The following is a 27,037-nucleotide window of genomic DNA, read 5'->3' as shown; positions in this document are numbered from 1 at the left end:
AGACCTTGGACTACTAGAAGAGAGCTACCATCTCAACAGAGGCTGCCTACCATGCTAATTGCCATGTGTGAACCCTTCACTTTTGGGGCCTAATAATTAATTTTGTCAAAAATCTTCTTTTCTATGTTAAATCTGAATAGAAGAGATAAATACACATTGTGGAGATGTAGGCTGATTGCAGAACTTTATTGCATCTATTCTGGTAGTTATTCTTGTTTTTCTAATGCTGTCAGGAAGATGGGAGATGCTATGGGAACAATTGTGCTAGTCTAGTGCTACTCTACACATCTGTCAGATAATAATAGCCTACATTTGTATTGTCCATCACAGTTTATAGTAGTGTGTGTAAAGTGAAATATGTCAGAAGTGTTTTCTTAATTTACATTTTTCTTATAAAATTTCAAAAATTTGTCTGATATTCATCTTACTAAGTAGGCAAAAGTGTTGTTGTTAGCTACTGTCAAGTCAGCCCCTGACACATGGTAACCCTATACATAACAGAACAAAACATTTCCTAGTCCCGCACCATCACCATGATTGATTGCAGATCTTAGTTTTGTGATTTACAGGGTTTTCATCGGCTGAATTTTAGAACTAGTTTGCCAGGACATTCCACCTAGTCCATCTTAGTCTGGAAGCTTTACTGAAATCTAAAACCTGTCATAACAAAACACACGCCTCCACTGACAGATGAGTAGTAGCTGCTCTTGAGGTACATTGGGCAGGAATCAAACCCAGGTTTCCTCCAAGGAAAGCAAGACCAGGTATCAGATAAGGAAACAGTTTAACACAGTATCAGTGTAATGGGCCATCAGATTGCAGTGTAATAAAGATTCACCCTTATTTTCCCCCTCTCTTCCTAAATTTGTATTTGTTTTATTTAGGATAGATGTTCAGGCAGAAGTCTTTTAGATTGGCTGGTAATATGTTAATTATTAGTTGTTAATCTTTGATACACTTGAACTTCCTAAAAAATAGACCACATGAAGGTGGAAAATAAGTTTCTTTTTTTGTCTTTGTACACCTTATTAGCAATATGTACTATATAAAATGTTACGGCATGTAATTTGCTGATATTATCATTCTCAGATGTTAACCTGTAGATGTTCAAAGATCAGATTTGTAAAGATAATAAAAGACAATAATGAAGACTTAGAAAAAAAAGGAAAGAGGTATTTGACTTACCTCAGAACTGATTTATGAAGGAGTCATTGACATGAGCCCTGTCGTAAGTCAGTAACTACCTGATTCATAAAATCACTGCATCATGGTACAAAAAATAGGCTTTAAAAATAATCTAATTCCCTCATTTTACTGATGAAGAAAAGTCAGAGAAAAGCGATCTCATTGTAAGATTGAGCAAGCTTAATGGAGGAGTTGAGGGTAAAGTTGAATTGTTAGCAGATGACAGGATTTGGTTGAGGAACAGGAAAGCCTTCTTGCTTTGAGAAGTTACTGTTGTTGGTTCTGGTTAGCCAGTTGGATTGGCATTCGTGTTGGAAAATCTTATTACAGTTATCCTCACTGTTATCCCTTGTTGTTGTAGTACCTTCAAGAGCAAGACTCAAACATGAGTAAATATTGATGTCTACTGTATAATGTCCCCGTACTACTTGGGGATACGTTGTCATTTGATTTTAGTAGCTTGAGAAAAGAGAAAAGGACAGGAACTTTCTTATTCTGTCAAACAAGAATCAAAAGCAGAGCTTTTGTTTCGTCTTTAACTTTGTATGGACAGATTCCTCCAAAGACTTAACTCAAACTGTGTATTAAAAGTTTGAGAATGCTGCAGTTTAATGACTTGCCATGATGCTCCAACAGAGAATATTTCCCACTTACTGCCACACAGGAAAATCAATTTCAGTGTCAGAAGTTCTTCTTTAAGTACTCTCCAGTAAGGCTCAAATGCCTTTTTCTCTACCCGTGTATATGTGTGTGTGTGTGTGTATGTATGTATGTGTGTATTTATTTATTTTTAAATAATATTAGGTGACTTTTTATGCTTACACTGTTATCCTGGCTTATTTTAAACTTTCACTTGTTCCTTTTCAATATGCTTACTTTTTATCTCAGAGGGAAGTCTCAGTCAGATACCTTCATCCTTCAAATCTTAGTTTGATACTGACTGCCTGTACTTGGTTAAATCTTCTTGCTAAGGGCTCTTTATATAACACACTGAACCACTTTGTCAAGTCTGTCATCTTGGCTAGACCATAAGCTCCATGAGGGCAAGGACCAGCTCTGTTGTGTGTACTGTTTCATACCCAGATCTTGGCAGGGTGTCGGTAGTAGATATTCCATAATTTGTTGAATTGAATTTTACTCTGTTTTATCCTCACTTTGTTTCTCATTCTTTGCATCCAAAGGCAAGCCATGAGAAATATAGTTAAACTAGGATTAGAATGTGTAGAGAGAAGAATGGAATTAAAAAAACCCCACAAAAAGCCAAACTCACTGCTGTTGAGTTGACTAGACTCATAGTGACCCCTCCTTGGGTTTCTGAGGCAGTATCTCTACGGAAGTAGATTGCCCAATCTTCCTTCCGAGGAGTGGCTGGTGGGTGTGAACTGCCAGCCTTCTGGTTAGCAGTCAAATATGCCTTAGGCACTATGCCACCAGAGATCCCAAGAATGGAACTAGATTTTTAAAATTACATTTTGCCATTCTATGTTATGAATTTGGCAGGGATGTATTTGTGTGGGTAGTCAGGAGCTTGCCTCTGTGCCCATGGGACAATTTGCAGAAAGGTAATCTCCCATGGCTTTTTCTGGAAACTGTCCAGTGCTCTGCATTGTACACATTTTCCCAGCCTGTGTGGAGGAGATTTCTATATCATGAATGTAAGTCAGGGAGTGTGAGAGGAGGGGAAAGTTTTAAAACTATGTCAAAAGATTTGCTAGTGATTAACCTTGTTGAAAGTTTTTCATTTTTGGAATTCTCCTTAGCCATTTTAATTGACCCTGTGCTCTCTTACTTGTCCTTACGCTTTTTAGACTACAACTTTACTGGTTCTGTTTCCTTTTCCAGTCCATTTGATGAAGATGTACCTGAAGGTCCAGTTCTTTATCAGTTCTTAAGTCTTTCTTCTTGGGAGATGAATTCTCCTTTCAGCCCTTTAACTCTGACTCTTACACAGCTCAGAGCCCTTTTAGGAAGCACCAGTTTGTGACTTTTCCCACCTTTAGATATCATCACTTGGGTGTCTGGTTGTTAGCTCAAAGAAAATTGTTGTTGTTGTTGTTATGTGCCTTGGAGTCAAACCTGACTCATAGCGACCCCTCCTTGGGTTTCTGAGGCAGTGTCACTACGGAAGTAGGATTGCCCAACCTTCCTTCCGAGGAGTGGCTGGTGGGTTTGAACTGCCAGCCGTCTGGTTAGCAGGCAAGTGTCTTAGCCACTATGCTACCAGAGCTCCCCAAAGAAAATAAGCCCCTTTAAAACTTGTCTTTTCTCTGAAAACACCTCCATACCTCAGGCTTCTGTTTCTGTCAGTAGTGCCCAAATTCCAGCAGTCATAACTAGAGCCTTTTCTTTCTATTCCTTCTACATCTGCCTTTCTTCCCTCCAAACCAGGTAGGCTTTTTTTTTTTTTTTTTTTTTTAAACTAGTTAAGCTAAACTGTTGTTTGGCTTTAAGAAGATTTCAGGGGATATTTTTGGTTTATATGAAAGATGATCTTCATGGCTCTAGGATGTCTGAATTTTGTGAGAATTTGAAATTCTATTCTCCATTTAGAATCTTTGATCAAAATGTTGAATAATGGTAGCTGGGCACCATCCAGTTCTGGTCTCATGTCAATGGAGGCAGTTAGCCACACATTCCATATCCTCCTCCTATTCCTGACTCTCCTTCTTCCTCTGTTACTCCAGGTGAATGGAGACCAATGTTGTGCCTCGGATGACCTCTTGCAAACTTTTAAGACACCAGGTACCACACATCAAACTAGGAAGTAGAACAGGAACCCTAAAAATGTTAATAGGCTAATTAACTGGAATGCCCCATGAAACCATGACCCAGCACCTCTGAACCAAGGAATCAAATACCCTAAGCTTTTGGTTGTACATAAGCAGCCTCAGCAGCTACTTTTTTTTAAAGTCGTTTTTGTAAATGTCTGTCACTCAGCTTTTGGCAATTCAACTTTTTACAGTTGTGCAGCTTATTGACAGCAATTATAATAATCAGCTGTGAGATATTTCCATTACCATTAACCCCTTTCCCCCCTCCCTCCTGCTTCTGGTAACCACTAATAAACATTGATATTTACATTTTGCCTTTTCTTGTTTTTTTTATATAACTGAGGTCACACAATATTTGTTCATTTGGTCATTCAATATTGTTCTTTTGTAACTGGCTTATTTTGTTCAGTATAATGTCTTCAAGCTCCATCCATACTGTAGTGTGTATCAAGACTTCATTCTTCCTACTGACTGTGTAGTAGTATTCCATTGTATGTATGTACCACCTTTTGTTTATCCACTCTTCTGTTGATGGGCATTTAGGTTGTTTCTAACTTTTGGCTATTGTTTATAGTGCTACAGTGAATAGTATACAGGTCTCTGTTTGAGTTTCTGCTTTCACGTCTTTGGCATATGTCATTAGAAGTGGAATTTCTGGGTCATATAGTGGTTCTGTGTTTTAATTTTTTGAGGGAACACCACACTGTTTTCCACAATGGCTGTACTATTTTGCCTTCCTACCAGCAATGAGTATGGCTTTACGTTTCCCCACATCCTTGCCACATTTGGTATTTTCTATTCTTTCTTTTCTTTTTAATACATTTTATTCAAATACAATTTGGGTACAGTGAAATATACAAAACTAAAGTGACATGGGTCAGCGTTTTTTTTTTTTTTTTTTTCTGTGACCTTCCCCTCTCCACCCGCCCCTGGTGACCAACAAAGAAAATATCCTTCCATATATAAACCTTTCCTTGACTTTTTACAATAATGAACTAATACTATATTTGTCCTTCTGTGATTGACTTATTGCGCTCAGCTATAATGTCCTCCAGGTTCATCCCTGTTGTGTGGTGTTTTGCAGATTCTACATTATTCTTCAGTGTTGCATAGCATTCTGTTGTATATATGAACCATAGTTTGGTTATCCATTTTTCTGTTGCTGAGCATGTAGGTTGTTTCCATCTTTTTGGTATTGTAAATAGTGCTGCGATGGACATGGGTGTGCATATATCTGTTCTCGTCCTGGCTCTCAATTCTTTAGCATATATACCTAGTAATGGAATTGCTGGGTCAAATGGTATTTCTAATTCCAACATATTATGCAATCGGCATACTGTTTTCCACAGTGGTTGTATCATTTTACAGTCCCACCAGCAGTATATGAGAGTCCCAATCTCTCCACATCCTCACCAGCATTTGTTATTTTCAGCCTTGTTGAACCTTGACATTAGTACTGGGATGAGATTGTATCTCCTGTTGTTTTGATTTTCATGTCTCTAATGGCTAATGATCATGAGGATATCTTCATGTATTTGCTGACTGCCTGAATATTCTCTTTGATGGAGTGTCTATTCATGTCTTCTGCCCATTTTTTCATTGGATTGTTAATTTTTTTGTTGATGAGGTGTTGGAGCTTTCTATAAATTTTAGAGATAAAGCCATTGTCAGATATGTAACTATCGACAAGTATGAATGTTTTATCATTATTTTGTTATGTGCTTTTTTGTGGTGATCTTGATTTCTTTGTCCCACATAATTTTCTGTGCTGAGCTTGTTTTGTTTATGAATCGTGGTATCACTTCCTTCATTGCTGTTGTTTTAGTATTTGATAAATATTTTTGCTGGTTCTCTTGTTTATTTTGATGTGAAGGTTTATCATTTTTCTTTGAGGTTACCTTTGATTTATAATTTTCTTCCCAAGTTTAGAATGATCTGTTCTATCTTGCAGCTGTCTCAACTTCCCTACCAGTTAGAAGTTCTGTAAGTACACAATTTTTTCCCTCTTTTTGGTTTGTAGTTGTCCTCATTTGTCAATTAATGTCTCTGGTTCCCTGTTTACAGTCTTGTAGGCTTATTTACTTTGGATACTTCCATAATTGGTTGGTTTCTGGGTGATGTCATCACATATGTTAATGGTCAGTTATTGTTTGCTGTTGTTGGTTCTTTGTCCAAAGGATTCCCTTTAGCATCTCTTGTAAAATTGGTCTGGTTTTAACAAATTCCCTTAATTTCTGCTTATCTGGAAATCTCCTAATTTCCCCATCTTTTTTGAGGGACAATTTTGCTGGGTATATAATTCTTGGTTGAAATTTTTTTCTTTCAGTGGATATTTACTATCCCTTTGTCTTTTTGCCTCCATGATTTCTACTGAGAAATCCAAGCTTAGCCTTACTGGTTACCCCTTGTAGGTAACTTTTTGTTTTTCCCATGCTTCTTTCAGGATTCTTTTTTTTGTCTTTGATTTTGGTGAGTTTGATGATGATATGTCCTGGTGATTTTCTTTTGGGGTCTATTCTGTTTGGGGTTCGTTGGAATTCTTGAATGGATATATTCTCATGTTTTATCATACCAGGGAAATTCTCTTCCAACAAATCTTTGATGATTTTCTCTGTGGTTTTAGTTGTCTTTTCCTGTTCTGGAATTCCGATTACACATAGGTTATTCCTTTTGATGGTATCCCACATGAACCTTAGGCTTTCTTCATTTTGTTTTGATCTTTTTTTCTGATGGGTCCCTTTTGAAAAAAGTATTGAGGTTATTTGTCTTCAGTCTCACTAATTCTGTCTTCCTTTGATTCAATTCTACTCCTTTGCCCATTCAGTATGTTATCCATTTCTGAAAATTTAGTATTAGTCTTCTGGATTTCTGTCTGTAGATTTTGTATCATTTCTAATTTTTCATTTATTTTGTCATTTTGTTCTTGTATTGTCTTCTGAAATTGTTCTAGGGTTTTCTCTGTGTTTTTCTCAATTTTGTCATTGTTTTCCTTGGTCTGTCTCTCAGTCTGTTGTAGGTACTTAAATATAATTCTTTTGAATTCTTTATCAGGGAGTTCCAATGGTGCTTCTTTCTCAGGTATGTGTTTTGGGTCTGTATCCTGGTCCCTTGTTTCTCCTGCTTGACCTTGCTTTGTTGTGTGGACTGTGATGCTGTATTGTCTCCAAGGCATTATGATGTTTTGTGTTTATATTTAATTGGTGATTGCATTTGGAGTGACTTGCCCATGATTTTCATTTTTTTTGTTTTGTTTTGTTTGGATGTTATCTATGAAAGCAGGGTACTGTGCTCCTCTACTCACTAGTTAGCAGCATTTATACACTCACCATTGGTCTCCTTTCCCATTGTCATTCTCCCATATGTCCCTGCTGTCCTTGGCAAATGGAGCCTATTATTAGGTCCCTGGAATATGAATGAGAATGCTGTCACTTTAAAATCCAATATGACTACCACCTGTAAACAATCAAAATGGCTGCACCCTCAGTCACCTTAAATAGCCAAAATGGCTACCACTTGTAAACATTCAAAATGACTGTGCCCTTGGTCACATTACATATCCAAAATGGCCACTGTTTGTAAACATTCAAAATGGCTGCACCCTTGGTCACTTTAAATACCGAAAATGGCCACCACTTGTAAACAATCAAAAGGGCTGCACACTCCAGACTGTCGGAAGTCCCCAGCTCAGGTTGTCTTCCTCCTTGTTGTTTCCCTTCTTACTCATAGACCACCAGTGCAGTCATCCCTGCAGCCCTTGGCGACCAGGGCTGATCTTTAGGTCAATTCTCAGGTCCCATCACCACTTGGAAATATTCAAGCTGTTGGTACCATCAGAGTAGCTGACAGTCTGCAGCTTTCATCTGTGTACTCACTGTTTTCATTCAGATTTTCCAGTAGTTGGTGCCTCATCCACTTTTTTTTTTTTTTTTTAAGGAAACCGGTGAAATTATTTTTAATAATCTGTTATATTTAACACGGTTTCCAAAATATTATAAGTTCAACATGTAACCAATATATAAAAATTATTAATGAGATATTTTATTAATATCTCATTACTAACAAGATTGATTTTTTCCCATACCTATATATATTTTACACTTAAAGTACATCACAATTCAGATGCTAAAAATCCATTGGAAATAACTGATCTATATTTACTTTTATAAAATTTACATTTTAAAATGTAGATTCACACTCCTGTTGTTTCAAACATACTCCAATAACTGAATTAAGTACTGGCTTTTACATTAAAGTTGAAATGTGGTTCAATTAATTAAAATTTTATAAATGTAAAGATCAGTTTGTCAGGCAGTCACATTAGGCCAGTGCAAGCACCCAGTAGTCACCGGTGGCTCGTGGCTACTATGGTAAGCAGTACAGCTCTAGACTATATCTTTCTTTATATATCTTTAATGCATTTTATTGAAATATAATTTATGTACAGTAAAATACAGAAAACTAAAGTGACATGGGTCAATGCTTATTTTTTTGCAGTGTTCTTTCCCTTCCCCTCACCCCTTGCAACCAACAAAGTTTCCCTCCATATATAAACCTTTCCTTGACCCTCCACATCAATGAACTAATACTATATTTGTCCTTCTGTGATTGACTTACTTCACTCAGCGTAATGTCCTCCAAGTCCATCCATAGTATGCAGTGTTTTTCAGACTCTACATTATACTTTAGTACTACATAGCATTCCATTATGTGTATGTACCATAGTTTGGTCATCCACTCTTCCGCTATATATCTTAGAGATAAGTCCCTTGCCATCTATGTAATTATCAACGAATAGGAATTTGTTGCTATCATTTTTGTTATGTGCTTTTTTTTGTGGTGTCTGTTTCTTTGTTCCATATAATTTTCTGTGCTGAGCTCATTTTGTTTATGAATTGTATATCACTTCCTTCATTGCTATTGTTTTAGTATTTGCTGAATATTTATGCTGATCCTCTTTTTTGATGTGAAGGTTTATCATTTTTCTTTGAGAGTACCCTGTGATTTATATTTTTCTTCCCAAGTTTAGAACAGTCTGTTCTGTCTTATAGTTGTGTAGACTTCCCTACCATCTAGAAGTTCTGTAATGACACAGTTTTTTTCCTCTTCTTGTTTTGTAGTTGTCCTTATTTTTCAATTGATGTCTCTAGTTCCCTGTTTATAATCTTCTAGGCTTCTTTACTTTGGATACTTCCATAGCTGGGTTGGTTTCTGGGTTATATCATCATGTGTGTTAATGGTCAGTTGTTGTTGGCTGTTGTTGCTTCTCTGTCCAAAGGGTTCATTCCCTTTAGCATCTCTTGTAAGGTTGGCCTGGTTTTAACAAATTCCCTTAATTTCTGCTTATCTGGAAATGTCCTAATTTCACCATCATACTTGAGGGACAGTTTTGCTGGGTATATAATTCTTGGTTGGATATTTTTATTTTTCAGTGTTTTTTATATACCATCTCACTGTCTTCTTGCCTGCATGATTTCTCTCAAGAAATCTGAGCTTAGTGTTATTGGCTGCCCTTTGTAGGTAACTTTTTGTTTTTCTTGTGCTGCTCTTATGATTCTTTCTTTATCTTTGGTTTTGGTAAGTTTGATGATGATATGTCTGGGTGATTTTCTTTTGGGGTCTGTTTGGGGTTCGTTCGACTTCCTGAATGGATATATTCACATCTTTCATCATACTGGGAAAATTCTCTTCCAACAAATCTTCGACAATTTCCTCTATGGTTTTATTTGCCTCTTCCTGTTCTGGAATTCTGATTACACATAGGTTATTCCTTTTGATGGTATCCCACATGAACCTTAGGCTTTTTTCATTTTTTTTAAATCTTTTTTCTGATTTATCCCTTTCCAAAGAAGTGTTCAGGTATTTGCCTTCAATCTCCCTAATTCTGTCTTCCATTGATTCAGTTCTGCTCCTTTGCCTATTCAATGTTTTATCTATTTCTGAAAATTTAGTGTTAATCTTTTGGATTTCTGTGTGTAGATTTTGTACCATTTCTAATTTTTCATTTATTTTGTTGTTTTGTTCTTGTATTGTCTTTTGAAATTGTTCTAGGGTTTTCTCTGTGTTTTCCTCGATCTGCCTCTCAATTTGTTGAAGATACTTAAAAATAATTCTTTTGAATTCCTTATCACGGAGTTCAGATGCTGCATCTTCCTCAAGGATGTGTTTTGGGTCTGTATCCTGGTCCCTTGTTTTTCCTTTTATCTTGCTTATTTGTTGGACTGTAATGGTCTGTTGTTTTTAAGGCATTGTGACATTTTTGTGTTTATATTTAATTGGTGATTGTATGTTGGAGTGACTTGCCCACAGTTTTCATTTTCTTTGTATGTTATCTATGCAAGCAGGGCACTATGCTCCTCTATTCACTAGCTGACATCACTTACAGACTCACCACCTGTCTCCTTTCCTGTTGTCAGCCTCTTGTATGTCCTTGTCAACTTTGGGAAACAGAGCTTGTTCTTAGGTCCCTGGAATCCCAATGAGAATGCTATCACTTTAAAATCCAAAATGGTTGCCACTTGAAAAGATTCAAAATGGCTGTGCTCTCTCCATCACTTTAAATATCCAAAATGACCACTGCCTGTAAACATTAAAAATGGCTGCGCCCTCGGTCACTTTAAATATCCAAAATGGCTGCTGTGTGTAAACAATCAAAATGGCTGTACCCTCTGGACAGTTGAAAGTTAATAGCTCAGATTTTCTTCCTCCTTGCTGTTTCCCATCATAGTCATAGGCCACTAGAGCAGTTGTCCCTGCAAACCTTGGTGACCAGGGCTGATCTTTAGTTCAATTCGCAGCTCCCAAAATCACTTCAAAATATTCAGGCTGTTGGTCCCATCAGAGTAGCTGGCAGTCTGCAGCTCCGACCATCTCTGTACTCACTGTTTTTGTTCAGGTTCTTCCACTAGTTGGTGCCTAATCCACTTCTGTATAGTTCCTTTCTAAGCTCAGGGCTCCAGGATTATCTTCTGTATCTTTGTCAATTCATTTTTCTTTTGTTTGTTGAAGAGGGTCTGTGTTGCTTGTCTGCCTGTTCCTCCATCTTACTGGAAGTCCCCCAATCTATTTCTGTGTACTTCCTTTCAAAGCTCAGGGCTCCAGGATTTTCTTCTGTATTTCTATCAATTGGTTTCTCTTTTCTTTGATGAAGAGGGTCTGTGTGGTTTGTCTCTCTATTCCACTATCTTACAGAAGTCTCTCTTTTTTTTTTTTTTTTCAGTTTTTATTTTAGCCATCCTAAAACCCACTGCCATTCGAGCAGTTCCAACTCATGGTGACCCTATATAGGACAGAGTAGAGCTATGCTATTGGATTTCCAAGGCTGTAAATCTTTACAGAAGCTGACTGCCTCATCTTTATCCTGCAGTGCAGTGGGTGGGTTCAAACCTTTAACCTTTTGGTTAGCAGCTGAATGTGTTAAGCACTGTACCACTAGAGCTGTTTTGAGCTATCTTCCACTGCCACCACTGCCATCAAGTTGATTCCAATTCATAGTGACCCTCATTGGGTTTCCAAGGCTGTAAATCTTTACAGAAGTAGTTTGCCTCATCTTTCTTCTACAGAGCAGCTAGTGGCTTTGAACCATTAACCTTGTGGTTAGCAGCCAAATGTCTTAACTCACTGCACCACCAGAGATCCTTTTAGCTATCCTAATGAGAGTGAAATCATGTGGTCTTGATTTACCTCTCTGATGGCTGATGACACAGAATACCTTTTCATGTATTTGGTAACCATTTGAATATCCTTTTTGATGGATTATTTAGTCAAGTCCTTTGCCCATTTTATGATTGGATTGTCTTTTTGTTGTTGTCAAGGTTTAAAATATATTTTTGTTATTAGATTCTTGTCATATATATGGTTTCTGAAGGTATTCTACCAGTTTGTAGCTTGTCTTTTCACTTTTTTGGTAAAGTCTTTGGTTGAACAAAAGTTTTTAATTTTTATGAGGTTCCATTTATTTATTCTGTCCTTTGCTATTTGTGCTTTTGTTACTTTATTAGATACTCCATTATTAAAAGGTAGGCCTGATAGTGTTGCCCCTGCTTTTTCTTCTAAGAATGTTATGGATATAGTTTGCATGTTTAGATTTTTAATGCACCTTGTATTTGTTTTCATGTATGGTGTGAGGCATGGATCCTGTTTCATCCTATTTTCTTTTTGTTTTAGCATCTCATTTTCTCAGTGAGGTAATTAGATTACTGAAGGCAGAGAGCAGAAGCTGTTTCTTGTCCCATCTTTAGCAGTTAGTCCAGGGCTGAGTAGCAGTTCAATAAGAGTTCACTGATGGTAGAGTGAACAAGAATTCCTCCTAGTAGGATTTGTGTGGACTTTGTCCCTGTGGATGCTGGAAATTGTGAAGCACAATGTACAGGGGGAGGGATGGATTAGATTAGCACAAGAAAGCACTGTTGTGGCTTCTTAGTGACTAGAGGCATTTGTAAAATAGGAAAAATCAGTGATTTTTATTAGGGTCTGCTAAATTGAGTGTTTGAAAAAAATACAGTGCCCTTTTTTACATATTGTTCTTCAGTGCTGAAAAATATTTTCCTACACTCATTATCCAATGTTATCCTCCAATAAGTTGTGTGGAAAAGTATTATTACTGCTATTTTGTGGAAAACAGAAACTTGGAAGTATTAGATGACTTGACCAAGATCATGAAAGAAAAAGTGTCAGAACCAAGTCTCAAATCTTAATCATCTAATGTCGGGTAAAATCAGTTCAGTTAAAGCACCGGAGTCATGCACTAGGAAGATACATGTTGATTTTTTCATAAAGAAGTTTGCAGTCTAGTGAGGAAGATAATTGGGCAAACAAATGAACTTTTAATGAAAGGTTTGAACTAAATAAGGGTAAATAGGGACACAGGCAAAGTGCTGTGGGTGCATAAAGGTAGGAGTGATGAATTCCATGTTTGTACTGAACAACAGCTGCTCTAGGAGTTCTCTGTCAGTGAGTGGTTATGTGCTATGGATGAGAGAAGGTGTGGGTGTAAGCGGAAAACAAAATGGCTGGAAGGAGAAAGGACCATGCCTTTGTCAGTGTGTTCTTTGGATGGGGTAGATGAGTAGTGGTGAAGGCTATGGGGTGGATGATGACCACATTAGGGTGGCATGAAATGTTAGGCAGGATGACAGGGTCCATAAATCTATCTGTAGGGCCTGTTCAATTGGTCTTACTTAGCTTCCAGCACAGCCCAGTGTTTTTGTGGGTGTCAGCACTTTTGATGACATTGCAGGTTGAATGTGATAAGGATAAGACTGAGCTTGTCTCTGCGAAATAGAGAATCTGAAGAGATGGCATTATGCAGTTAGCCTACCAGGGTTGCTCTGATACCCTATGCTTATTTTCTAAGCTTTCTTCCTTTTGCCAAATCCCCAAAGTGTTTTCTCCTTACTCCACCCTTTAGCCCTTTATGTTTATTCCTTTGAGAATATAATTACGTTTTTACTTAACTAGAGGGTATTCCAGAATCTACACCGTGGCAATCTCGTGTGCATTTTGGAGTAAATTTAGTCATATGTTTCTAATTCATTTATACTTACCTAATCAAAATGTTCTCTCTCTCTCTCTCTCTTTTTTTTTTAATGAAGTAATTAATAGCTGAGACATTTGCCAGCCTTTGAGTTGGCCTTTCAAAACATTTTTTTCTTTTATGTAGTCACACAAAGCCATAACCGGTAAAGAATGCTTCCATTTCATTAACTCTTGCTGGGCCAGAAGCTTAGTGTCTTAGTTATCTAGTGCTGCTATAACATAAATACCGTACGTGGATGGCTTTAACAAACAGAAATTTATTCCCCACAGTTTGGGAGGCCTGAAGTCCGAATTCAGAGTGCTGGCTCTAGAGGAAGGTTATCTCTCCCTGTTGGCTCTGGAAGAAGGTCCTTATCTCCTTTTAATGTCTATGGTGTTCCTTGGAAATATTCATGAGTCTGGCATCAATCTTCCCCTAGATCTAGGAGTTTCTTAGTGCAGGGACCCTGGGTCCAAAGGACGAACTCCAGTTCTAGGCTCTTCTTTTTTCGTGGTATTTAGGTCCTCCCTTCTTTGCCTGCTTCTCTTTTTCTTTTATAAAATGAAAAGGTGATGCATGCCACACCCCAGGAAAACTCCCCTTATATAGCATCAGGACTGTAGCCTGAATAAGGGTTATATATCCCACCCTAATCCTACCTCCTTAACATAACAAACACAACCTACTCCTCTTCAGCATAACCTAATCCTGCCTCAATAACCACAGGCAGAGATTTAGGTTTTATAACACATGTTGTTGTTGTTGTTGTTATGTGCTGTCATCTCATAGCGACCCCTCCCTGGGTTGCCGAGGCAGTATCACTACAGAAGTAGATTGCACAACCTTCCTTCCAAGGAGTGGCTGATGGATTTGAACTGCAGCCTTCTGGTTAGCAGTCAAGTGCCTTAGGCACTATGCTACCAGAGCTCCTTTTATAACACATTGTTGTTGTTGTTGTTACGTGCCGTGGAGTCAGCCCTGACTCATAGTGACCCCTCCTTATCACTACGGAAGTAGGATTGCCCAACCTTCCTTCCTAGGAGTGGCTGGTGGGTTTGAACCGCCAGCCTTCTGGTTAGCAGTCAAGTGCCTTAGCCACTGTGCTACCAGAGCTCCCTTATAACACATAGGACAATTATATCAGGTCACAAAATGGAGGAAAACCACACAATACTGGGAATCATGGCTTAGCCATGTTGTTGTTGTTGTTAGATGCTGTTGAGTCGGCTCTGACATATAGCGACCCTAGGTACAACAGAACAAAACATTGTGTGATCCTGTGCGAGCCTCACAATCCCTGCTATACCTGGGCCCATTGTTGCAGCCACTGTGTCAATCCATCTTGTTTAGGGCCTTCCCCTTTTTCGTTGGCCCTCCACTTTACCAAGCATGATATCCTTTTCCAGGGACTGGTCCCTTCTGACAACATGACCAAAGTAGGTGAGACAGAGTCTGGCCATTCTTGTTTCCAAGGAGCATTCTGGCTGCACTTCTTCCAGGGTAGATTTGTTCATACTTCTGGCAGTCCATGGTACTTTCAGTATTCTTCGCCAACATCACAACTCACAAGCATCAACTCTTCTTGGGTCTTCTTTGTTTATTGTCCAGCTTTTACAAGTGTATGAGACGATTGAAAATACCATGGCTTGGGTTAGGCACACCTTAGTCTTCAAAGAGACATCTTTGCTCTTCAGTACTTCAAAGAGGTCTTTTTGCAGCATATTTGCCCAATGCAATACCTCATCTAATTTCTTGACTTCTGCTTCCATTGGTGTTGATGATGGAACCAAGCAATATGAAATCATAAGGTTTCACTGACTGATTCTTTGAGAAGTGGATGGCCCCTTCTTTCTTCCACGTCTGTCTTAGTCTGGAAGCTCCACTGAAACCTGTCCACCATGGGTGACCCTGTTGGTATTTAAAATACTGGTGGCATAACCTCCAGCACAGCAACATGCAAGCCACCACAGTATGGCAAACTGACAGATGAGTGGTGCCAAGTTGACACATATTTTTGGGGGACGTAATTCAAACTCTAACACTTAGTATATCACAAAGTTAAAAGGACACTAGGAGCCTCTTGGAGCTCTGCTGGTGTAGTGGATAAGAGACTTGAGTGCTAACTTGAAGGTCAGGATTCAAACCCACCAGCTGCTCCATGGAAGGAAGACTGGGTGATCTGCTTCCATAAAGGTTTACAGCCTTGGAAACCCAATGGGGGTCGCTATGAGTTGGAAATGACTCCATGGCAGTGAGTTTGTTCTTTTTTGAAGAACAAACTTTTTTTTTTGTTCTTTTTTTTAAGAGACTCTATTTTTATTCCTTCCTGTGTCCTCTACTTTTCCAAACATACAGATGATCATATAGAAATATAGTCACTGTATTTTCATATGAGTCTAATTATTCTGAGTGTTTCTCAGCTAATTTTCAGCATGTTGTTGTTCTTGTTATGTGCCATCGAGTCAGACCCAACTCATAGCGACCCCTCCTTGAGTTTCCGAGGCAGTATCACTACGGAAGTAGATTACTCCATCTTCCTTCTGAGGAGTGACTGGTGGGTTTGAACCGCCAGCCTTCTGGTTAGCAGTAAAGTGCCTTAGGCACTATGCTGCCAGAGTTCCTAATTTTCAGCATAAGACAGGGCAAATTAATTTAACCACCCCCTATCAGTTTTTAGAAATTGCCTTCCATTCTGCCTTGTGTCCCACCAATTCCATTGTCCTTCCCTGTGACTAACCTAGAAAAGTATTGTGCCTTAGAACTCTCAGACTGTGCTGTGAATTTTTTATACAGGTCTTCAAAACCCAACACTTTAATTCTAGAGTCTTAGCTTTGGGTAATGCAAATGGTTAAGTGTTAGGCCAGTAACTGAAAGGTTGGTGGTTGAGACCCACCCAAAGGTGTGTCAGAAGAAAGGCCTGGCAATCTGCTTCTGAAAGGTCATTGCCTTGAAAATGCTATAGAATGAACTTCTAATACACATGGGGTCACCATTAATTGGAAATCAGCTCAGTGGCAACTGTTTTTTGTTTTTGTTGTTGTTGTTATTGTTTTAGGAGGATGTCTGTCCAGGTTAGCCCTTACTGAATTTCCCCTTAGCTCTGTTGTCAACCATAGTCCATGCAGTAATGGCATTTGATGACCTCCATTTGATAGAAACTGGTAGTCTGGTGTTGCCCAGTCTTGATTTACATATGAATGCACAGATGATAAAAAGATACACATGCATAGTTCACAAGTAGGTATGTTTTCTTGTCAAGCAAAATTAGTCCACTTTAATTTTGATCAGTGCACAGACCATCAAGCCACTAAAATGGAAGGAGGAAAGAGAACTAACAGCAATGAAGTGTCCACTAGGCACTTCACATGTGTTAGTGCATTTAATCCTCACAATATTCTTGGAGGGGTAGCTATTATTAGTTCTACTTTATAGATGAGGAAATTGAAACTAAGAAAATTCGGGTAACCTGCCCAAGGTCACTTGCAAGACAATGGGAGAGGTCCTCTTCTTTTCACTGCCTAAGACTACCAGCCAATATGTAGAAATACAAGCCTTTGGGAATAATCAGGCATATGTGACTTTGTGATTTTTTTTTTCTAAGAACTCAGCTATAGCTATCAGTTGTTTTATCTTGTTTCTCTTCAAGGTTGTCAGAAAACGTCTGTACCAATGGCTCTGTGTGTCTTGCTTGTGTTCTGAAGCTTCCTGCAGAAATATGGATCACACATTCCTGAAACATCAATCCATCAAGCAGGCAGCTTAGAGATTCTTATCCACTCAGACCTTTGGCCCTTGCTTGTGTCAACCGGAAATGTGGGTGTGGAGAGTTAATTTGAGGATTGGCCCGTGGGAGGAATGGAGGCGAAGCCCACAGGAGGTGTGTAGGAGCAGAAACTATTCTTGGGAGACTTTGTTCTGAGGTTCAAGTACACTTGTAGCTGGAGGGGACTGGCTTCTGCCATGAAGGAGGACTTATATTGAAGAGATGTGCCTGGCATCAGTGAAGCTGGACTGTGCGTGTTTGTCTGAAAACAGACAGTTTTCAGAATCACCAAGACTGCAAATGTTATTTAGCCTGCAAGTATGTTCCACATTTCCCTAAACTCTCGGGTTATATAGTGGCATCAGCCTACTACTAATGTACTCAGGTTTTTCTGACCCTAAAACAAAGTCTCAGAAAGGCCAAATAATTGGCAGGGAAAGAGTTCTAGGTATACGGAACACAGATTATGTGGTTACCTGTCCTACAGGGAAATACTGGTTCAGGGGATTGGTGGAAGAAAAATAACCATGAGAAAATTCATTAATTAGTCACCCTGTTTACATTCCTTTTGTCAACTTAACTGTGTTTGTGTAAACAGTGTCCTTGGTTTATTACTGTCATTACTCCCTCTCAGTAGCAATAATATACTTGAATTTCACAAGTGTATGTAAATGATCTCAGGTAGCAGGACAGCTGTCTTCAGTCAACATGTTCACATAGTGATGATTCTCAGGAAAAAAGAAAGACTAAGCTAGGATGGCTGACTCCATGGCAAACAACAACAACAAAAGCTAGGATGGTCCAGGACTGGGCATTGTTCCGTTCTGTGGTACATAGGGTTGCTGTGAATCAGAGCTGACTCAACGGCACTTAACAACAAAAACAAACTAGTGTTATACATTAAGCAGCTCTGGTGTCACAGTGGTTAAAGTGCTCAGCTGCTAACTGAAAAGCCTGCTGCCACCCCATGGGAGAAAGATATGACAGTCTGCTTCCCTAAAGCTTTACAGCTTAGAAACCTACAAGGCAATTCTACTCCATCCTGCAGTGTCACTGTGAGTCAGAATCGATGTTTTTTTTTGTTTAGTGTTATACAGTATCTACCTTCCTAACAACCAAGGTGTTCCCTAATGTATTGATTTATTAATATTTTCCTTATTTTTAAAACCTAAATTTGATTTTTATCCAAAATATAAATACATAGCTGGAGCGTGTCACAGTACTTTTGCGAGAATAAGAACTGGTAGTAGGCAAGCACTTTGTGAAATTCAAAGTGGGCTAATGCTATTATGTTGGAAATCAGGTATATTAAAATAAGAAAGATGCCAAGCAGCTGGCTGACATATTTTGCTTCTCTTTTCTGCTCCACATTGGTTTGTCAATGATTTGTAGCACATAAACACCACTCTGACTCCTGCGTCAGCCAGACTTACTCCATCCTAGCCTTAGAGACCCACATCAAATGTCAAAAATGTCTTGATCCACATCAAGAGTCAAAGACATTGCCTCACTGCAACTGTATAGATTCACATTAAAGGACCTTCTGAGCCCCAGAGTGTTCTCAGCTTCACCATGGCCTGTGTGTGTGCCTCTATCAATAAGAGGGCATGCTCAGCCAGTGTGGGAGAATGCAGTTTTGTCACTGCACTTGGATCAGGATATTGAGTCAGGATTCCTGAAACTATAGAATTCAGTGATTAGGATGTTGTCTTAAATCATTATCATTCATCAGAGGTTTCTTTTTTAAATAAAGGTTTTCATTAGGTTTTAACCTTTATGGGACCAAATTGTATAAATCTCCTAAACCAAAAACCAAACCCACTGCCATCGAGTGGATTCTGACTCATAGTGATGCAAATTGGGTTTCCAAGGCTGTAAATCTTTTTGGAAGTAGTTTGGCTCATCTTCCTCCCAAAGAGTAGCTGGTGGGTTTGAACCACTGACCTTCTGGTAAGCAGCCAAATGTCTTAACCCACTGTACTATGAGAGTGCCTTATAAGTTCCCTAAAGCCATTTTTAAATAACAGTTGTTTTCAACCTACTAGATGGAGGATATGATCATCGAAAGATTGAGTTCTGTGCCCCCAATTAATCCATAAGGTTAGTGTAATTCTATTCAAATTTCTAGTGGGATTTGCTCTTTTAAAGCCTAACAAGTTGATTCTAAAGTGCAACTGGAAAAATAATGACAACAGCCAAGAAAATTTTGAAAAAGAACAAAGAGAGGGGACTTGTTCTACTAGCTAACAAAACTCTGAACAACTACAGTGATTAAAATAGAGTAGTACTAGAATATGATCTTATACTGGGCTGTAGAAGAGAAGAGATTCCAGAAACAAACACATATATACATACTACGACCTAACTATATCTAGGGCCCATTTTGCCCAGTGTATGTACAGAAACCCATTGCTGTCGAGGTGATTCCGACTCACAGTGACCCTGTAGGACAGAGTAGAACTGTCCCATAGGGTTTCCAAAGAAGCAGATTGCCACGTTTCTACCATGAAGGGGCTAAGGGGTTCAAGCTGCAGACTTTTTGGTTAGCATCCAAGTGCTTAACCACTGCGCCACCAGGGCTTCTTTTGTGTGTACAAAATTGTATCCAAACGTGACAGAAATCTGACTAGAGAAGCTTTAGATATGAAGATCTTTACTCTAGTTTTTCTTAGAGTAGTACGTTTATGGATTTTATACAATATACTCCATACTATGTTTTCCAGAAATTCTCTCGAAAAAGCCTTGGCTGTCCTCAAAGTTGCACACTCATGAAACCTCTAAAAATTGGCTACTTTCTCTTTTTCACATGGTTTCCTCTCACCTCCCTGCTATCTGTAAAGCCACCTACACATAGAGTTGCCTGTTTGTGACCTTCTCCCCAGAGTATATAGCCCTTTGGGAAGAGCAGTTCTTTCCCCAGTTTGGCTTTTCTAGAGAGCAACAGATTCTCAGATTTCTGGTGACTAAATCCCCCCAGATACCTACCAGAATTCTGATGAATAAAAATTCCCAACTTCATTTTTTTGGTAATTTAATATATCTTAAACTTGGCATTTTAAGTCATTGGACTAGTCAACATATGCTTTTGGGATAGTTAGCTACTGGGGTTCGAAGGAGATTCTACCTCTTTACATATTCCTCAACTGCTTTACTTTACTAACAAATGTGTGTTGCTTTGGTAATAGCAAAATAGTTAAAATCTTTATTAACTTTTAAAAATTTATTTTAATTTATATATAATAACATTCACTATTTTAGTGTACAGTTACGATTTTTGACAAATGCATACAGTCATGTAACCACCACTTAAAGTTAAGATACAGAATAGTTCTCCCACTCCCCTAAAAAAAATTGCCCTTATGCTACTTGTATGCAGTCAAATTCTTAACCCATCCTTAACTCTGACAATCATTGTTCTCCATCCCTACAGTTTCCTTTTCCAGAATGTCATAAATGAAATAATAGAGCTTTTTAAGTCTGGATTCTTTCAATTAGAAAAATGCCTTTGAAATTAATCTATGATGCTATATCAGTAGTTGTTGTTGTTGTTGTTGTTGTTATGTGCCGTCGAGTCGGCCCCGACTCATAGCGACCCCTCCTTGGGTTTCCGAGGCAGTATCACTACGGAAGTAGGATTGCCCAACCTTCCTTCCGAGGAGTGGCTGGTGGGTTTGAACCGCCAGCCGTCTGGTTAGCAGGCAAGTGTCTTAGCCACTATGCTACCAGAGCTCCTATATATCAGTAGTTAGCTCCCTTTTTATCCCTGAGTAGTATTCATCATATGGATGTACCACAGTTTCTTTATCTATCGCCAATTGAGGAGCTCTGGTAGTATAGTGCCTAAGGCACTTGACTGCTAACCAGAAGACTGGCAGTTCAAACTCACCAGCCACTCCTTGGAAGGAAGGTTGGGCAATCTACTTCCATAGTGATACTGCCTTGGAAACCCAAGGAGGGGTCGCTATGAGTCAGGTCTGACTCGACGGCACATAACAACAACAACAACATACTATGGGATACTGGTTTTCCTATTATCTCCCTACCCACTTCCTTCTTGTTCTCTTTGGCTGGCTTCTCCTCTTTTTATGACCTCAGATATTGGAATGGACCAGAGCTCAACCCTTGCATCTCTTTGTTCCTTTATTCCACTCACTCCCTGTTTGATATCATGCAATCCTATGGCTGTAAATATCATATACTCCCTTGAGTCAAAGTTGTTTCATCTTCCTTGAACTCTAGACTAGTTTATCTAACCGATTCCTGTACATAGTCTGTTGGATGTCCAATAGTAACTTGTCTAGAACAGAAATCTTGATTTTTTTTCCATCCAGTCCAACTTTATGTCCAGTCTTTCTCAACTTTGTGAATGGCACAATCATTTTTCTAGATGCTAAAGTTTAAAACCCAGGCATCTCATGGAAGCTGTCTTTCTCTCAGATCTGACATTCAGTTTTTCAACAAGTTCTTTGAACTCTAAAATAAAATATATCTTGAATGTGACCACTTTTCACAAGCCAAGCGGCTAATTCCCTGGCCCAAGCCATAGTTATCTCTAGTTTAGAATATACCCTGTCCTCACTTACCAACTATTTCATTATCTGACATTTCAGATTTATAACTATAGTGGAAAAAACAAAAACAAAACAAAAAAAAACCCAAAACTGACTATTTTTCACATTAACGACATACCTGGCTTGACTGCTAACCAGAAGGCTGGCGGTTCAAACCCACTAGCCACTCCTCGTAAGGAAGGTTGGGCAATCTACTTCCATAGTGATACCACCTTGGAAACCCAAGGAGGGGTCGCTATGAGTCAGGTGTGACTCGAGGGCACATAACAACAACAACAACAACAACAACAAATGCTGAGGTACGAGGTAAGAGTAACACTGGCAGGATGGTTAAAGTTGTCTGTCATCTTGGCTGGGCCATGATTTTTCAGTGGTTTATTAGTTATGTAATAATGCAGTTTGGCACTTATGTATTGATGTAATCATCTCCATTTCGTGATCTGTTATGGTCATCCTCCATTTTCTCATAATACCAATTTTCACATAACAGACTGGTTTTTGGATTGATGCCTTTGAATTGTGGTATTGGCAAAGAATACTGAAAATGCCATGGACTGCCAGAAGAACGAACAAATCTATCCTGGAAGAAGTGCAGCTGGAATGCTCTTTAGAAGCGAGAATGGCCAGACTTTGTCTCACCTACTTTGGTCATGTGATCAGAAGAGCCTAGTTCCTGGAGAAGAATATCATGCTTGGTAAAGTGGAGGGTCAGAGAAAAAAGGGAAGACCTTCAGTGAGATGGATTGACACAGTGGCTGCAACAGTGGGCTCAAGCAGAGCAAAGATGGTGAGGATGGTGCAGGACAGGGCAGTGTTTCATTCTGTTGTACATAGGGTCACTATGAGTCAGAATCAACTCAGCGGCATCTAACAACAACGGCATTTATTTGCTTACTGTCTCGCTCCTCTAATGAACCGTAAACTCCATGAAGGTGAGACTTTATCTTATTTGCTGAATGTTTTCAGCTTCCAGAACAGCGTGGTTCATAGTATATGCTCAATAAAATATGTGGCAGGATTGAATATGTAATTTATGTAATAAGTGGAGTTCTCTTTTCACCTTATTTCACTTCCACTTTTTCCCCAGAAGTAATCAGTGTTAAGTTTATTGACTAATTTTGTAGACTTGTTTTATGCATTTATAAACACACTCACATGCATGCACACACACACACACTCACATGCAGATTTTTTTGATGATAGTATAAATTGTTCTATACATTACTTTTATCTGTTAATAATATATTTTAGATATTTTCCCAGATTAGTTTATATATGTGTATAGATAGATAGTTTTTTAATAGTTACATAGTATTCCATACTATGGATGTACTGTCATTTATTTAACCACTTTCCTATTGCTAGGATATTTATATTTTTTCACAATTATAAATAAGGCTTCAGTGAATATGCTTATGTATAAATCTGTGTGCACAGGGCAAATAGATCTCAAATTGTAGAATTGTTACCTGGTCAGTAACTTGATAGATACTGCTTAGTGTGTCCTTCTAAGAGTATACTATGTTATACTCTTGCCAACAGTATATGACTGCCTATCTCCCCATATCCTTCCCAATACTAGATGTTACTACATTTTCAAAATATTTTTCAGTGTTAGGCCAAAACAACAACAAAAGTTTTAACTGTTTTACAAAAGAGGAAACTGAAACCCTGGTTATTTAAATGCTTCCTTCCTGGTAGGTAACAAGTCACTTCCTAGATTGATAAACTCCTGAGTGTCTAGATTACTGGGTAGCCTGCTCAATAAAGAAAGATAGTTCCTTAAGAAATGGCAGAATTAAAGGAAGAAAGTGATTTGAGTGAGAAACAACTTATCCCAGAGTTAACCTCTCAGATACTTTTCCCAAGAAGTATCATTTTATGATATGTTCTGTGTGATCAGAAAGCACAGACCCAGGTATCCTAATTTTCTTGCTATAAAATATTTTTCCCAGATTATTATTATATTTATTAGAAAGAATCCATGGCACAACATTCAAGTCTTAGAGTTGGCTGGATGGGTAATGGAAGCAGTAGCACATGGTGATTTATTGTTACTGAACAGCATGTGGTCTCTGCTGGGTCTTGCTAAAAGTTTACTCATAGAACAGGTGACATTATCTGTTTTAATAACTATTACTGGGGTCCAAAACAGAGGCATAGGAATGAATAAGAGGAGATACGCTAGGCCAGGAAGGAGGGAGAACACAGTAGCACTTTGGTGTTTTTGTGATGTTACTTGGTTTTAGTTCAGTTCTGAGTGTTGGTTGGCCCCAGGTGCTTGACTTTCCTTTGTGGTGGGTTCTCAGGGCTGGGCTGAGTCTCAGAGGGCAGCCATGAGTCTTCTTGGTTTTCAGCGGACTTCAGATGAAGGCCTTGACATGAGAGATATTTTTGTGATCTCAGTATATTAGAGTGTGAGCAGTTCTTCAAGATAACCATTCTTACTGTACAGACAACAAAACTGAGGCCCAGAGAGGGAAAGTTATTACATAGGTAATAATCATGGCATTTTACACTTACGCTATTGAAAGGAAAGTGCTTTTTCACTTGAAATTTCAAGACACGTTAGAATGTTGGACAAAAGAGTATATTCTTGCCTTGAAATTCCTAAGTCAAGAATGGCTCATAACTGGTGTGTATGGCACCACTACTTCCTTGCCATGGGAGACATTGTTACTCAATCTCAGCATCCTTCCGTAGTGAAGCTTAGACCCAGCATGAGAGTCTACTTTACATAGTGCTGTGGGCAGCTAATAATAGTTGATCTGAATTTGTACATGAAATAAACTATTTGCCCCCTCTTCTAAGTGATGTATCCATGTGGTGTGATTCATGTTACAAGAGCACCAGACTTCAATCTAGAAGAGCCCGGTTTGAGTCCTGAATCTACTGTTTCCTAGCTACACCATTTTGGGCAAGTCCCTTAACCTTTCTGTTCCATTTCCTCATCTATGAAATGAGGGAATTGGATGAAGGCATCCTTTCAGTTATGAAAAAATGTTGTGGTTTAACGTATAGAGACCTCTTAGGAAGAATTCTTGGATGCAGGCATATCTTTTTATAAAGACCATAGGAAGTTTTCATATTAAAAATCTATATGTTTCTAGCTGTTTCTGAGTATCTAAGTCCTCCTGACACATATCCTTGAAACTAGAATTTAAGAGTTCAGAAAGGAGAAAAAGGAGAAAGATTTATTTAACACCAGAAGAATTGCATGAGCCTCTGTTCTTGGCCTTGGGAGACTTGTACATTCTCACACACCAGATTGAACAAATCTGCGTGTTTCCTGCCCACCCAGCTGAGTTAAGGTCTTGAGTTGCTTTTTTATACCTGTCTCTGGCAGCTGTCAGCATACACATCTCAGCAGGTGTTCCTCTGAGGGCCCCTCATCTCCTCCCACCCCTGCTTCTCACACTGACCCTGCCTCCCTGTTTATCTTTCAGGCTCCTCATCCCTTCGTGCATATCCCCTTCTCTCAGTCATCACTCGGCAGCCCACAGTCATCTCCCACCTGGTCCCTGCCACCCCGGGAATCCCTCAGGTGTTACCGCACCATCCAGCCACTGAGGTTGCTCCTGTGGAAGCCCCAGGTGGTGAGGCTCTGGCCAGCAGTGAGTCAGAGACTGAGCAACCAACCCTCCGGCAGAAGAAGCCCCGCCGCAGCCGCACCATCTTCACTGAACTACAGCTCATGGGTCTGGAGAAGAAATTCCAGAAGCAGAAGTACTTGTCCACCCCAGACAGGTGAGAACATGGGCATGGAGGGAGCTCTCCACTTAAGGCCCAGGAGAAGGAGAGACTCCTTTTGATTTCAGTGTGGTATATTAGTTTCAGAGCACTGTTTCAAGAGATTCATGATTCCATGGCAGCGATATGTTCCTTGGCTTAAGTAGTCTCAATGTAGCTCTACATTAATGAATCACATGTAGCCCCCAAGAGTCCCACCTATTGCTGAATCTATAGCCTATCTCCAGGGCTGGATTAAGGCATATGAGGACCCTAAGCACTGATAATCTGCGGTGCCCCCTCTCTGCTTACTCACACATTCAAATGGGGTATGTGAGTTTTTTTTTTTTTTGTGTGTGTGTGTGTGTGTGTGTGTCAGGAGCCCTGGTGGCATAGTGCCTAAGGCATTTGACTGCTAACCAGAAGGATGGAGGTTCAAACCCACCAGCCACTCCTCGGAAGGAAGGTTGGGCAATCTACTTCCTTAGTGATACTGCCTTGGAAACCCAAGGAGGGATCACTATGAGTCTAGTCGACTCAACAGCAGTGAGTTTGTTTTTTTGTGTGTGTGTCTTAGCTATTCATAATGTAACTTCTTTTAAAATGTAATTATAAGCAATTGAACACAAAAGTGGTGTATGCCATTTTAGTAGAATGAGATGAACTGTATTATAAATTTTTAATGGATGTGGGAGTACTAAGATTTTTACTATATACCACATTTTCTACAAAAGGAATATTCTACATATTCTATAACAAAGAAAATGAATCACGGTATTAGTTGTTTCAACAATCAATGTAAAATTCTGTTGATTACCCACAACCAAAATTAACTTTCATTAGTTTTGCTTTAAATGACTCATACTTCCTTTTTAATGTTTGTTTCATAATAGATGCTATAGATATGAATGAACAAATGAAAAGATGTTGTAAAAGAAAATTTAAACATTAGAAAACAATAATTACAAAAATCACAGCATTTTAGTTTTAGAAAGATCTTCCATCTCTAACATATTACAATTAAAAACATCTATTCTTTGCCCTTACAAATTCTTCAGTGATTTTGTCACAATTAAGCTGCTGAACAATATCTACTTCCATACATAATAAGGGTAATGAAGCAAGTCTTTCTCTACTCACTGTTGTACACTGAGTGTTTTTGAGTCTCTTTAGGGATGAAAATGAGTTCTGTTGTGCAGTTTGTGATGATTAAAGTGAGGAATATGCCTAAAGCAATTTTAAATTTGGGAAATATAAATTGCACTTTATCTTACATTATGGAATCAGGCATACCTACATGTGTAAAATTTGTCTTTGTTGAATCTAAAATTAGTTCTCATATAAGAATTAAATTAGGAGTTCCGGCAAGATGGCGGACTAGGCTCAAGGACTGCAGAGACGCTCTTCAACAAAGAAAAGGGAAATCAATTAACACAGACACAGAAGATAATCTTGGACCCCTGAGCCTTGAAGGGAAGGATACAAAAGTGGACTAAACCCCAA

General features: G+C 38.8%; 1 protein-coding gene across 1 annotated transcript in view; it reads left to right on the top strand.

Annotated features, from left to right (window-relative positions):
• Window positions 1-27,037, top strand: part of BARX2 (BARX homeobox 2) — a 129,752-nt gene that overhangs the window by 57,619 nt on the left and 45,096 nt on the right. Inside the window, exon 2 of the mRNA XM_007956655.2 lies at window positions 25,252-25,552. Coding sequence (XP_007954846.1) covers window positions 25,252-25,552 — 301 coding nt within the window. The remainder of the gene's footprint in view (window positions 1-25,251; window positions 25,553-27,037) is intronic.

Source organism: Orycteropus afer, unplaced genomic scaffold, assembly GCF_000298275.1.
Source record: "Orycteropus afer afer isolate SDZICR_OR568_19922 unplaced genomic scaffold, OryAfe1.0 scaffold00649, whole genome shotgun sequence".
Classification (NCBI taxonomy): Eukaryota; Metazoa; Chordata; class Mammalia; order Tubulidentata; family Orycteropodidae; genus Orycteropus; species Orycteropus afer.
Note: the sequence above shows the minus strand (reverse complement) of the source record. Positions and strands in the feature narration are given on the sequence as shown.